This window comes from Lycium barbarum, chromosome 1 (assembly GCF_019175385.1).
Source record: "Lycium barbarum isolate Lr01 chromosome 1, ASM1917538v2, whole genome shotgun sequence".
Taxonomy (NCBI): domain Eukaryota; kingdom Viridiplantae; phylum Streptophyta; class Magnoliopsida; order Solanales; family Solanaceae; genus Lycium; species Lycium barbarum.
The window spans coordinates 133,856,720-133,870,398 of record NC_083337.1 but is presented as its reverse complement, the minus strand read 5'-3'; the positions used below and the strand labels follow the sequence as shown (position 1 = coordinate 133,870,398).

The 13,679-nt window shown below is 35.6% G+C and overlaps 1 protein-coding gene, 1 non-coding gene and 1 pseudogene across 2 annotated transcripts; 1 reads left to right on the top strand and 2 right to left on the bottom strand.

Moving 5' to 3' along the window:
- Nucleotides 1-273: 273 nt before the first annotated feature.
- Nucleotides 274-2,673, top strand: LOC132604300 (probable inactive receptor kinase At5g58300; annotated as a pseudogene).
- Nucleotides 2,674-9,745: 7,072 nt separating this feature from the next.
- Nucleotides 9,746-9,819, bottom strand: TRNAI-AAU (transfer RNA isoleucine (anticodon AAU)). The gene has a single exon. It is a non-coding gene; the product is annotated as a tRNA-Ile (tRNA).
- Nucleotides 9,820-10,091: 272 nt separating this feature from the next.
- LOC132638357 (methylesterase 17-like) lies at nt 10,092-13,208 on the bottom strand. The gene is made up of 4 exons (XM_060355276.1): nt 12,733-13,208; nt 12,486-12,626; nt 10,720-10,863; nt 10,092-10,620 (listed from the first exon to the last, which is right to left on the bottom strand). The coding sequence occupies exons 1-4, from the start codon at nt 13,006-13,008 to the stop codon at nt 10,336-10,338; spliced, it is 846 nt and encodes a 281-aa protein (XP_060211259.1). The 5' UTR covers nt 13,009-13,208; the 3' UTR covers nt 10,092-10,335.
- Between the last annotated feature and the right edge of the window lie 471 nt (nt 13,209-13,679).

The window sequence follows — 13,679 nt, the reverse complement described above, 5'->3', positions numbered from 1 at the left end:
CTTGTTGCTCTTTCAATAATCAACAACTTTCCCATACTTACATTTTGAGATTGAGGTCTCATGCTCTCATTCTTCTTACTTTCAGTAGTTGCTAATTCTTCTGGACTGCACAGTGTTCGTGCAAGGGGCTATCTAATCCTTTCAGTAAATGTCTTGTGCAGAACTGATATATTTTCTTAACACAATGACTTATGAATTGTATTTTACAAGAGGAACCAACTGATTTTGCTTCATGCTATTGCATTATTTGCACAACGTGAGTAGTAAAACATAATGAAACTCCAACCTTTACCCTCAACTATTTCCATTTTTCTCCCCTTGCTAGCAATTCTTCCCCACATTATTGCTAATCTTGATTCAGACAAACAGGCTCTACTTCAATTTGCTGCATCTGTCCCACATCTTAAAAAACTCAACTGGAACTTTGCTTTACCAATCTGCAATTCTTGGATTGGAATCGCTTGCAACAAAGATGGAACCAGAGTCAATTCAATTCATCTGCCTGGTGTTGGACTTTTTGGTCATATTCCAAGCAATAGCATAGGAAAACTAGATGCTCTCAAAGTCCTTAGCCTAAGATCAAACAATCTAAATGGAAATCTTCCTTCTGATATCCTTTCAATCCCTTCTCTCCACTCTATCTACCTTCAACATAATAACTTCTCTGGTGATATTCCTACTTCTTTTTCTCCGAGACTTGGTGTAGTAGATCTCTCCTTTAACTCTTTTACTGGAAAAATTCCACCTACAATTAAGAATTTGACTCGGCTATCCGTGTTGAACCTACAGTTCAATTCATTGTCTGGAGCAATTCCTACTCTTGACCACTTTCTTCTTTTATTGGAAACACTAATTTATGTGGAACACCTCTTAATAACTGTTCTTTAAGTTCTGCATCACCCCCTCCAATCTTTGAAAACCATAAAGGTGCCAACTTTAAGAAACTTAGTACTGAAACTATCATTGCATTTGCAATAGGTGGTCCTTTTGTGATTTTTCTCCTTGTTTTATTGATCTCCTTATGCTATTTGAACAAGAAAGTTAGTAATAACACAAGCATGGTTGAAGATAAGGTGGTTAATGACTTTGGAAGTGGGGTGCAAGATTCTGAAAAGAACAAGTTGATGTTCTTTAAAGGGTGCTCTTACAACTTTGATCTGGAGGATCTGTTAAGAGCTTCTGCTGATTTTCTTGGTAAAGGGAGTTATGGAAGTGCTTACAAAGTTTCCTTGGATGAGGTAACAATGGTAGTGGTGAAAAGGCTGAGGGAAGTAAGGGTTGTTAAAAAGGAGTTTGAACAGCATATGGACATTGTGGGAAAGGTTAGAAGGCACCCAAATATAGTACCATTACTTGCATGTTATTACTCCAAGGATGAGAAAATTCTTGTTTATGAGTACAAGCCTGCTGGTAACTTGTCAGCAGCCTTGCATGGTATATGCTGCTTAACTCTTCTTGTAATTACAACTTCATCTTAGAACTTTCTAGACCATTTTCCAAATCATGCTTTCTGCACAATAATACCCAGCAAATGCATAGGTTTGGTATATTAAGTATAAATATACATATAATATACAAAAAATATAGAGATAATATACATAATCAGTGTATAGGATTTGTAAATTTTGGCTAGCGCCCACAATTTATATCTGACAACGGGCCAAAAATGAAAAAAAACCCTTATTTTAATGATCTCAATTTAATGGAGTGACATCGTCAGTGAGAATTCATATAGCTGACTCCAACTCGCTTGCAATTGTTGCGTAGTTGTAGTACTTATTGTTGTTGTATTTGTACTATTACATGATCTTGCTCTGAATATATGCCTGATATTAACTTTTCAGCAGCCTTGCATGGTATATGTTACTCAACTCTGATTGAAATTGCAAGTTCATCACCTGCTGCAGATTAATAATGATTCCAGTTTTGGACTTTATCCTTACATGATTTTGGTTATAACAGGTACTTATAGAGGTATTGGAAGAACTCCACTAGACTGGGATACCAGATTGAAGATATCTCTAGGAGCAGCAAAAGGAATTGCACATATCCACTCTGAAGGTGGACTGAAGTTTACTCATGGAAACATCAAATCATCCAATATACTTCTTACACAGGACCTAGATGGTTGCATTTCTGATTTTGGGTTAAGTCCTCTAATGAATCACACATCCATCAAGTATAAGGGTGCTGGTTGCCGCGCTCCAGAAGTGATTGAAACGCGAAAAGGCACACAAAAATCAGATGTTTATAGCTTTGGAGTATTGCTACTTGAGTTGATTACTGGCAAATCCCCTCTCCCATTACCAGGGCATGATGACATAGTCGATTTTCCTAGATGGGTACGAGCCGTTGTTAAAGAGGAATGGACAGCTGAAGTTTTTGATGCAGAGTTGATAAAGTACCACAATATTGAAGAAGAGATGGTGCATATGCTTCAGGTTGCACTTTCATGTGTAACAAAGGTGCCTGATATGAGGCCTTCAATGGATGAAGTCATTAGAATGATTGAGGGAATTAATCAACTATAATGAGAGACAAGACTTTTCTGAGAGGACAACAGATCCAAGGAATATAATGCACATACCCCTGAATGAACCAAAAGTTTTAAATATTTATCTGAATTTAGATTGATTATGGAGAATACAATAATATGTCCCAGTATTAGACAGTGTCCAACCACGAGCTCTCCTCGTGCAAGTCTAATTCCTATGGACACAAATAACCGACTTACTTGTAGCTAGGACTCCTAATTGTGGTGTGTTTCTATGTAATTCTGTATGTCTATATATCCTCCCCTGTTGTATCGAATCATGAATAAGAAAACACGATTTATTCTTGAGCAAATATTCTTCATGTCTTAATATTGCATCGAATAATGAATATGAAAGCTACACGTTGCATGTTCTGCACCTGCAAGTGCCTATTTATTCAGATCAAATGTTCAATTCTGGCATTTGTATAATCTTGATCAGCTTGGAGAATTACTTGTTTCTTCCATCCCTCCGCTTGTGTTTGATTAATTTTGTCCGTAGGTGATTAGGTTGACAAGAACAGATACTCATTAGTTTGCAAGTTGGATGCTTTTGGAAATGAAATCCTACTCTTTATGCCTTGTGCAATGATCAGTGACCTCATTAGCAGTAAAGAAGTTTGCTTGTTGTAACTTGTGACAATTCGGATATTAAAAATAATTGAGCTCAACATATTGCTGTAAAAGGAATATATACTGGTATGTTCAACTTGATGAAAGTAAATGATAGTATTATACTAAATAAAATTTTACACTGAGAGGATCAAAACCACTAAGTCCCCCATACACCAAAGTGTCCTTTAGTTGTATAGATTAAGGAACAATATTTATTCATCTAAATAAATTATTCACGGGATAACTAATTAAAAAAATACGTTTATTCAAAACACTAGTTAATTATGGCTTTGATTTTTCTTTTACAAAAGGCAACAAATGTTTGTTGGGAAGAAACAAGCAATAATCAAATTGCACGACAAGGTAACAGCGGAAGAAATACCCAAGTCGAAACTTCCCACACTATTTGAACCAAGAGAAGACAATAAACACTAGCACAAATGGAAATCCAGGCAGCAGCTATACCAACAATAAAATAGCAAAGCAAGCAAAAATAAATCGAATGAAAGAGACACCAAATTTACGTGGTAAACCCTTTCAATGTGAAGAGGAAACATCCACGGGACCTTCGGCCCACAAAAGCTCCACTAAAATCAACAAGAGTTACAACAATGTTCTCCAAATTGGTACAACAACAAAGCCAAGCACGTAGCAACCATACATAAAAGATAGCACCAAAACTAGCGAAGAAAAGAGAGAAATCACCCCAAAAACGAGTTACTGTTCGTACTCGAAAACTGGAGCTACAGATCACAAAATCCGATCTCCACCGTTGAAATCGAATAACCAGATGTTGAGAACCCCCAGTTCAAATTTCAGCACGATCCAACTGTTAACGAATCGGGAAACGCAATTTAAAGCGGACTGCTGTAGCAGAAAATTTCTAGACGAAAATCGGTTTTCTCTCTCACGTTTTTCTCGCTATATGACTGCTATGAATTCACTCTTGTGTTCTCAAAATAAGACCTAAATTGATCCTATATATAGAGGAAATTTTGGGCAAAATTGGCCTGCTCTAAATTGGATTGAGTTTTTTTAATCCAATTCCACATAGGAAGGGAAAACCTAAAAACCTAACAATTCTCCCCCGACTATGTGAAGGAAACTACCATCCCGGCGATCAAGCAACAACACTCTAAATCTAGACTTGTAACCAAGCCCAAAACAACCTGAATGGATAACATCTTCACAACTGGAGAAAAGATTTCATCAAAATCAACTCCCTTCTTCTGATTAAAGCCCTTGACAACCAATCTAGCCTTGTACCGTGGAATTGAGTTACCATCTTCATGTTTCACCCTAAAAAGCCACCTGTTTTTCAAAGCTTTTATGTCTCTAGGAAGCTTAACCAAATCAAATGTATGATTATCATGCAAGGATTTAATCTCATCTTGCATAGCATCAAACCACCTTTCGTTTTCTTCACTATCCATGGCCTCATCAAAACTTTCAGGTTCTCCCCCATCAGTCAAGAGTACAACCTCATTGGGAGAATAACGAGATGAAGGTACTTTCTCTCTAATAGATCTTCTGAGAGAACTCTCTGGAACATTAATAGCAACTAGTTGCTGGCCAACCACATCATCTTCCACTGGAGCATTAACAACATCATGCTGGTCATTTTGAACATGATAACTATCTTCATTATCAACTTGATCTTCATTATTTTGAAGATTTTCTTCAGGTGCAACAGTCACAGGAACTGGATCAACATCAACTAAGATTTCATTGCTCTGAGAATCAACCTTCTCAGTTTTGTCAAAATCTTCAATTGTCTGGTCTTCAAAGAACATAACATCATGGCTTCTAACAAGTTTCTTCTCAACTGGATCATAGAAACGATAGCCAAATTCGTCTTGACCAAAATCAATGAAGATGCACTGCCTAGTTTTAACTTCCAGCTTTGACCTCTCATCCTTAGGAACATGCACAAAAGCCTTACATCCGAAGACTCTCAGATGAGCATAAGAGACATCATTACCAAACCAAACTCTGTCAGGGACATCACCATCCAAAGCAACAATAGGAGATAAATTGATAACATAAGCAGCAGTATTAAGTGCTTCTGCCCAAAATGAATCTGGCAGCTTAGCATCTGAAAACAAACATCTAACCCTCTCAACTAGAGTTTTGTTCATCCTCTCTGCTAAACCATTTAACTGAAGAGTCTTTGGAGGATTTTTCTGATGCCGAATACCTTGCTGTCTACAATAATTATCAAAGGGACCAATGTATTCACCACCATTGTCTGAGCGGATGCATTTTAGTTTCTTCCCTGTCTGTCTCTCAACCAAGGCCTGAAAAGTCTTGAACACATAAGTACTTGATCCTTGGACTTCAAAGGAAATACCTAGAGTTTGCGAGAATGATCATCAATAAAAGTCACAAAGTAAAGTGCACCACCACGAGAGCTTACTTTAAAAGGACCACACAAATCAGAATGTACCAACTCCAGCAAATCTAACTTTCTTGAAGGTGAATGACTCTGAAAAGAAACTCTTTTCTGTTTCCCGGCTAAGTAATGGACACATCTCTTTAACTTTGCTTGTTTCACTCCAGAAAGCAAATTCTTCTTAGCCAAGTTATCAATCCCCTTCTCGCTCATATGACTCAGCCTTCTATGCTATAATTCTGATGAAGTATCATTCTCCACCAAATTTACTAAGTCACCACAAATGGAGCCCTGAAATAAGTACAAGTCAGACATCTTGTAACCTCGAGCCACAACCATTGAACCTCTAATTAGCTTCGACTAGCCACCACCAACGGTTTGATCATAACCCTCATCATCAAGTTTTCCTACAGAAATTAAATTCAGCCGAACATCTGGAGCATGCTTGACATTGTTAAGAACCAACCTCGAACCATTATTACTTTTCAAGAAAACTGTGCCAATACCAAGTACCTCAACCTCACTATCATTGCCCATTCGTAAATTTTTAAAATTACCCGGAGTATAAGAAGAAAATAATTCCTTCTTTGGCGTGACATGAGAAGTGGCACCTGAATCCACAAACCAGGTAGACTCATCACAAACAAGATTGATATCATTTTTACCACAAGCAACAAGAAGATCATTTTCAGCAACAACAACAACACGATTTTCATTATCGCCTTCTTTCTTTTGCCTTTTCTGGTCTCTCTTAAACTTGTAGCAATGTTTCTTGATGTGACCTTTCAAGTGACAATAGTCACATGTAAGAGTCTTGTACCTGGAGGATCTTAACTTGCTTCTACTTTTGCCTCTGTCATTCTGACCTCTGAAATTACTTCTCCCCCTGCCTTCAGTAACCAACACATCAGAGTGTAAAGTTGAAGAAGACGAAGCTTGAGATCTTCTTCTCATCTCTTCATTCAAAACACCACTCTTAGCATATTCCGTAGTTACACCATCACTGGGAGCATAATTAGTCAAAGAAACTCGAAGAGTTTCCCAAGAGTTTGGCAGAGTATTAAGAAGCCAAAGTCCTTGTATTTATTCATCAAACTTGACACCCACTCCAGACAGCTGATCAAGGACACCCTGAAAATCAATGATATGATCAGAAATAGGGTTGTCCTCTTTGTATCTAATATTCATCAATTGTTTCAGTAGGAACAACTTATTATTGCCAGTTTTCGAAGCATAAAGTGTCTCGAGCTTTTCCCACAAGCTTTTAGCATTTGTCTCATTCACAATATGACTTCGAACATTATCTTCAACCCATTGCCTGATATAGCCACAAACCTGTAAGTGCTTAAATTCTCAATCCTTATCTTCAATAGACTCGGGTTTCTTAGAAGCAAACACAGGTAAATGCAATTTCTTGACAAATAGAAGATATTTCATCTTGCTTTTCCAAATATGGTAATTACTGCCATTTAAACAAACCATCTTGCTCATATTTGCCTCCATCATTCAAATAGACAATTGACACAACCAAATACAACCACAACCTCTGATACCACTTTGTTGGGAAGAAACAAGCAATAACCAAATTGCACGACAAGGTAACAGCGGAAGAAATACCCAAGTTGAAACTTCCCACACTATTTGAACCAAGAGAAGACAATAAACACTAGCACAAATGGAAATCCAGGCAGCAGCTATACCAACAATAAAATAGCAAAGCAAGCAAAAATAAATCGAATGGAAGAGACACCAAATTTACGTGGTAAACCCTTTCAATGTGAAGAGGAAACATCCACGGGACCTCCGGCCCACAAAAGCTCCACTAAAATCAACAAGAGTTACAACAATGTTCTCCAAATTGCTACAACAACAAATCCAAGCACGTAGCAACCATACATAAAAGATAGCACCAAAACTAGCGAAGAAAGGAGAGAAATCACCCCAAAAACGAGTTACTGTTCATACTCTAAAACTGGAGTTACAGACCACAAAATCCGATCTCCACCGTTGAAATCGAAGAACCAGATGTTGAGAACCCCCAGATCAAATTTCAGCACGATCCAACTGTTAACGAATCAGGAAACGCAATTTAAAGTGGACTGCTGTAGCAGAAAATTTCTGGACAAAAATCTGATTTCTCTCTCACGTTTTTCTCGCTATATGGCTGCTATGAATTCACATTTGTGTTCTCAAAATAAGACCTAAATTGATCCTATATATAGAGGAAATTTTGGGCAAAATTGGCCTGGTCCAAATTGGATTGAGTTTTATTAATCTAATTCCACATAGGAAGGGAAAATCCAAAAACCTAACAATGTTATCATGTTAGGATTACTAAACTAGTTCAACATGTTCGGATAAACCGTCCAAAGATACTCTTAACATGATGTGATATTGTCCGCTTTGGGCCAAGCCCGCACGGTTTTCCCCAAAAGGCCTCACATCATTAAGAGTATCCAACTCCTTATAAGTAGCTCTTTTTCTTTTCAGCAACCAATGTGGTACATTGTTCGCACACCCAACAATCTCCCCCTCGAACTAAGTTCCACGTGGCTCATTATCATACCACGGGTCAGAGATTCAACATGTTTGTGTGTCACCCACACTGTTAGAGTATTTACGGTCGCCGAATCCCAAAGGCTGTGAATGCGTCTTCAAAACTACGGGTAAAGGTCGTAAACCGGCTCATAGACAGGCAAAGGCACTAAGTCGGGCCCCACACCACACTCCGCCATCTTCATACTTGTCTCGCTAAACCATTGGCTGTGATACCAGTTGTTGGGCTAAACGGTCCAAAGATACTCTTAGCATGATGTGATATTGTCCGCTTTGGGCCAAGCCCGCACGATTTTTTTCAAAAGGCCTCACATCATTAAGAGTATCCAACTCCTTATAAGTAGCTCTTTTTCTTTTCAGCTACCAATGTGGTACTTTATTTGCACACCCAACACAACAATATATACTAATTAACTCAGGTGAATCAAGTCAAACCGGCCTAAAAGTATAGTTTATTAATTCTACATTAATAAAGGGATAACTGTGAAACATCGACATCAACTAGGTTTGAATTTGGGGATCAAGAGATGTTACTTAGGTAATTAAAAAAATAAAATCACTCTCGTTTACGAAAAAATGAAAAGAATAAATGAATCAAGACATGTTACGTAGGTAAGTAAAAAAATAAAATCACTCTCGTTTACGAAAAAAAAAAATGAAAAGAATAAATGAAGTGTGATTTTCTTTCACCTAAATGAACTTTACAAATGAAAGTAAATGATAGTATTATACTAAATAAAATTTTACACTGAGAGGATCAAAACCACTAAGTCCCCTATACACCAAAGTGTCCTTTAGTTGTATAGATTAAGGAACAATATTTATTCATCTAAATAAATTATTCACGGGATAACTAACAAAAAAAATACGTTTATTCAAAACACTAGTTAATTATGGCTTTGATTTTTCTTTTACAAAAGGCAACAGATGTTATCATGTTAGGATTACTAAAACTAGTTCAACAATATATACTAATTAACTCAGGTGAAACAAGTCAAACCGGCCTAAAAGTTTAGTTTATTAATCCTACATTAATAAAGGGATAACTGTGAAACATCGACATCAACTAGGGTTGAATTTGGGGATCAAGACATGTTATGTAGGTAATTAAAAAAAAAATCACTCTCCTTTACGAAAAAAAAGAAAAGAATAAATTAATCAAAACATGTTACGTAGGTAATTAAAAAAATAAAATCGCTCTCGTTTATGAAAAAAATGAAAAGAATAAATGAAGTGTGATTTTCTTTCACCTAAATGAACTTTACAAAATGTAAGCAGACAATTAATAAAAGAGAACCGAAAAGAAACTAAACAATCAATAGCAAAGCGTTTGGAGGAATAAACAAAAGAGTTCGACATCAACTAGGGTTGAATTTGGGGATCAAGACATGTTATGTAGGTAATTAAAAAAAAAATCACTCTCCTTTACGAAAAAAAAAGAAAAGAATAAATTAATCAAAACATGTTACGTAGGTAATTAAAAAAATAAAATTGCTCTCGTTTACGAAAAAAATGAAAAGAATAAATGAAGTGTGATTTTCTTTCACCTAAATGAACTTTACAAAATGTAAGCAGGCAATTAATAAAAGAGAAACGAAAAGAAACTAAACAATCAATAGCAAAGCGTTTGGAGGAATAAACAAAAGAGTTGGCCCATGCAGGTCTCGAACCTGCGACCTTCGCGTTATTAGCACGACGCTCTAACCAACTGAGCTAATGGGCCTTGTTGATGTAGAACAGCTCAAAATCGTTAATCTCTAGTAGAATTCTAGTTTTACCGGATAAAATGGTCATTTACAATGTGTGTAAATTAGCAAATCCATGCTTGCTATAGAAATTTTGTCTTTCAAATGACTTGAGAGTGTCTATTTTGTATACCAGTATTTATAAGTTATATCATTAGGAATATAGTCTAAGAAAAGTTTAGTAGCTGAAATCACTTTTACACTATTACTTCATACATTTTGGTAACTAATGTTTGCAGTTAGGTGAAAATGCAGAAAATAGTAGCAGTACCATTAGCTTGAGCACTTTCTTGGAATTTGACTTAACTACACATGTTTATCTTATTGTACATATGCAAGTAATAACCACGTTGGCACACTTCACACTCACCCTATTCTGCAATATTTATTGTCTTTCAGTAGTTCAATTCAATACTTAGGGACTAGACAATAAATCCCTAACCTAGAATAATTAACCACAATATACTATGCACATGGTGGAGATGTTTACCATCTCATTCAGTACTGCAACCGAGAGAAGCAGCAGCTTTAATAAGCAAGCCAAATAGCAAGAATGGAGCAGAGAAGAAAGGGCTGTGATCACTTTCCAAAGTGTACACATTCTGTGGAGGCCATTTCTTGATCATTGCATCTTGCTGCTCTGGCTTCACCACTCGATCGTACGCTGTTTTAATGTATATTCGTGGCACTTCCTCTGCACCTTCCCCTTCTTTAAATCGACCGCTTTTTAATGCTTGAATTGGTCCAGGACGCAACAACATCGCTGCTAATGTTGAATCCTGTAACAACAATTATGCCTCAGTTTCAAATTCGTCGAGAATCTGTTTTTCCTAACAAAAGAAACAATCACTGGTTATGTGAAAATTTGTATACTATACCTCGAGTGGGCTCATCTGGTAAACGATTTTGCGTTGTAAACTTCTCTTAATGACTGCACTGGTTGGAGGTTGTTCGGGTCCTAATCCGAACAACATATCATATACATCAATAGGTTCACCAAACTCTGATAAATCTGGGGTGCCCTGTTATAACAAGATGGTAAGGCTGGCTAGGTACACCAGAAGAGAATTGAAGATTTAATTATAGCCTTTGTATATCAAAGGACTTTATACACATGGAAATGCCAACTATTCCTTCCGTTTTTTGAAAAAAACCTATGGTGCGTCGAAGTATTTACTATCAAATCCTAATTTGTTTGGCATCGTTTAACTAACCACGAAGTATATTAATTAGAAATAAAGGGAAACTTTCGATACTTAAGCTTAATACGCCCTATAAACTATACCTAGGTGACCTTTCTAGTGTGTCCACAAAAATCATGTTATACTATCGTATAAGTTATGTTGTGAAGTAATGGTTTTAAGACATGCTTGAAAATTGTACAGTAATTAAAATAAGAGTTAATTATATTTTAATATACTTAGAGATATATTTTATGTTTTCTTACAACTAAACACTTAACACCTTGTAAAATAGAAATATTATTCAGGCTAAAATATGTGTGGATTTTCATATCATAGGAGTTGTAAAATATATGATTCTAAATTACAAAGCTTATTTAGTATAAGTAACCCAGAAAAAGTGTTCAACTCAAAAAGGCGTACATATTTACTAGTATTACGTGTGAAATAGGAGTAGTTTTCGTTGTCAAAGGGCCCTAAAGCTAGGAAGCAAATACGTAGTCATAAAAAAATAATACTATAGTAGGACATGATGATGTAATAACGCCATAGAAGCAGCTCAAAGAGCTAGCCCTTGCAGGCAGGAAAGGCCAATCTGGCGGATAATGCCACAAAAGCTAATATATATATACACACATACATGAAAGAGACAAATACTATACAAATAGACAAGTAATTTTAGTAGTTTAGCCTGCACGGATGACGCAGATTCCTTATACAACAACAAAACTATTTTTGACCACAACTCCCTATGCCTCTCACTCTCTGCTCCTCTTCTATCCCTCCTCTTTGTTTTATTTTTCAACTTTTTAGATAACATATCCATGTCTTCTAGCTCAAAAAATCCCTTTATCCCACTGTCCAAAACCCCCATCCCTGACCCCACCTATATATGTTTTTATTTCTTCACTGACCTTCATGAAAAAATGTATTTACACTATCAGCTGGCGTATAAACTCTGTGTGATATATTTAGATACTAGTTTAAAACAAGGGTGGAGTTGGAGTTAGTTACGGTTTCAATTGCTTTGATCAGAATTCTATTTTTGTGTTAAAAAATTAAGTTAATATTAATATGTATAAATAATTTAGACCAAACCCCAATAAATTATACTCCCTCTGTTTCAATTTATGTTAACTTATTTCCTTTTTAGTCCGTGCCAAAATAAATGACTTCTTTCTTAATTTGGAAACAAATTCACTTTATGAATGATTTACAGCCACATAAATATTCAAGACTTATTTTGAACCATAAGTTTCAAAAGTCTTTCCTCTTTCTTAAATGTCGTGCCTAATCAAATGTGTTCACATAAATTGAAACAGAGGGAGTATACTATATCTTTTAAGAATTCAAAATCCATAAATCAAAATTTTGATAAATCAAAATTTTGATTTAAAACTATGTGACACATGTTCCATTTAAGATGATCAAGCGAGGATTAAGGCGATGGAGAAGCTACTTACATCTTTAACATCTTGTTCAGTCACAAGTCCATTTCTTAACATGGTTGCTGCTATATACACGGCCAGCCTTACTTTCTTTGGGAATTTGTGAGTTGCATCTGTGACACTCAGTCCTCCAGCACTGTGTCCTACCAAAATTACCTATTTTTCAACATCATGTGTACAGTAAGTCTATTATACGTATGCAGTTTTACCTTAAATTTCTGCAAGAGGCTATTTTCACGTGTATTTCAAATTAATTAATTACCTGTTCATTTTCAGGCAAAGATGACAAGAAATCGATGAGAGGTTCATTGTAATCATCGAAGGAAAGAAGAGTTGTAGGATCAGCAGGATGAATTCCAGCACCTTTAAGGTCAAGACATGTCACTTTATAGCCTGAAATCTCCATTAAAGACTTGATTTTGTACCAACACCAGCCACCTCCACTAATTCCATGTACTAAAACAAAGTGTGTTTTTGATAACTCATCTTTTTCTTGCACCTTCATCTTCTCTGTTTCTAAAAAGTACTCTTCTCCCATCTTAGATTTGACCAAGATCTACGGTTTTCATAAGCTATAAGCTAACTATATATAGCGCTTGGCCTCTCCTTGTTTTCTCTAATTTCAAAGTGGGGGAAGATTCTAATTTATAGTTGGAATATACGTAGTTTTGCTCTTCGTCAACATATAGTTGGGGTAGTCTCCAATGTCATGATATTATTCATTACAACTTTGTAACAGTTGCGGTTATAACTTATACGGACTATTATTGATTATTAGATAATGTCAACATATGTCTTGCCCAGGCGTAAATCTCGAGGCATGGGGTTACGCCCCATGAATATTTAATTTTTAGTATTTTATAAATTAATAAAATAAATATATAAGTGAAAAAAAAATACATTAAAATTATATATATATATAAAAAATAATAGTAGACAATGCATATATATATATATATATATATATATATATATATATATATATATATATATATATATATATATATATATATATATATTATTAACATGCTAACATGTGCATGAATTATTAAAAACAATCTTGAAAAAGTGAATGACGTAAAGATGCATTACACAATAACATGACTATGATGAAACATAATTAGAGTTGTAAAAGTGATACTCTGTCCTAATAATTCAAAGATAAAAATGACAATATATAAAGTTATTGTTTTAATACTAAAACTAGAT

Coding starts and splice junctions, on each gene's coding strand:
- LOC132638357 (XM_060355276.1), bottom strand. CDS start 13,008: ATGGGAGAAGAGTACTTTTTAGAAACAGAGAAGATGAAGGTGCAAGAA. Junction 12,627..12,732: donor CTTTGCCTGAAAATGAACAG/GTAATTAATTAA, acceptor GTTGAAAAATAG/GTAATTTTGGTAGGACACAG. Junction 10,864..12,485: donor CTGAACAAGATGTTAAAGAT/GTAAGTAGCTTC, acceptor TTGTTATAACAG/GGCACCCCAGATTTATCAGA.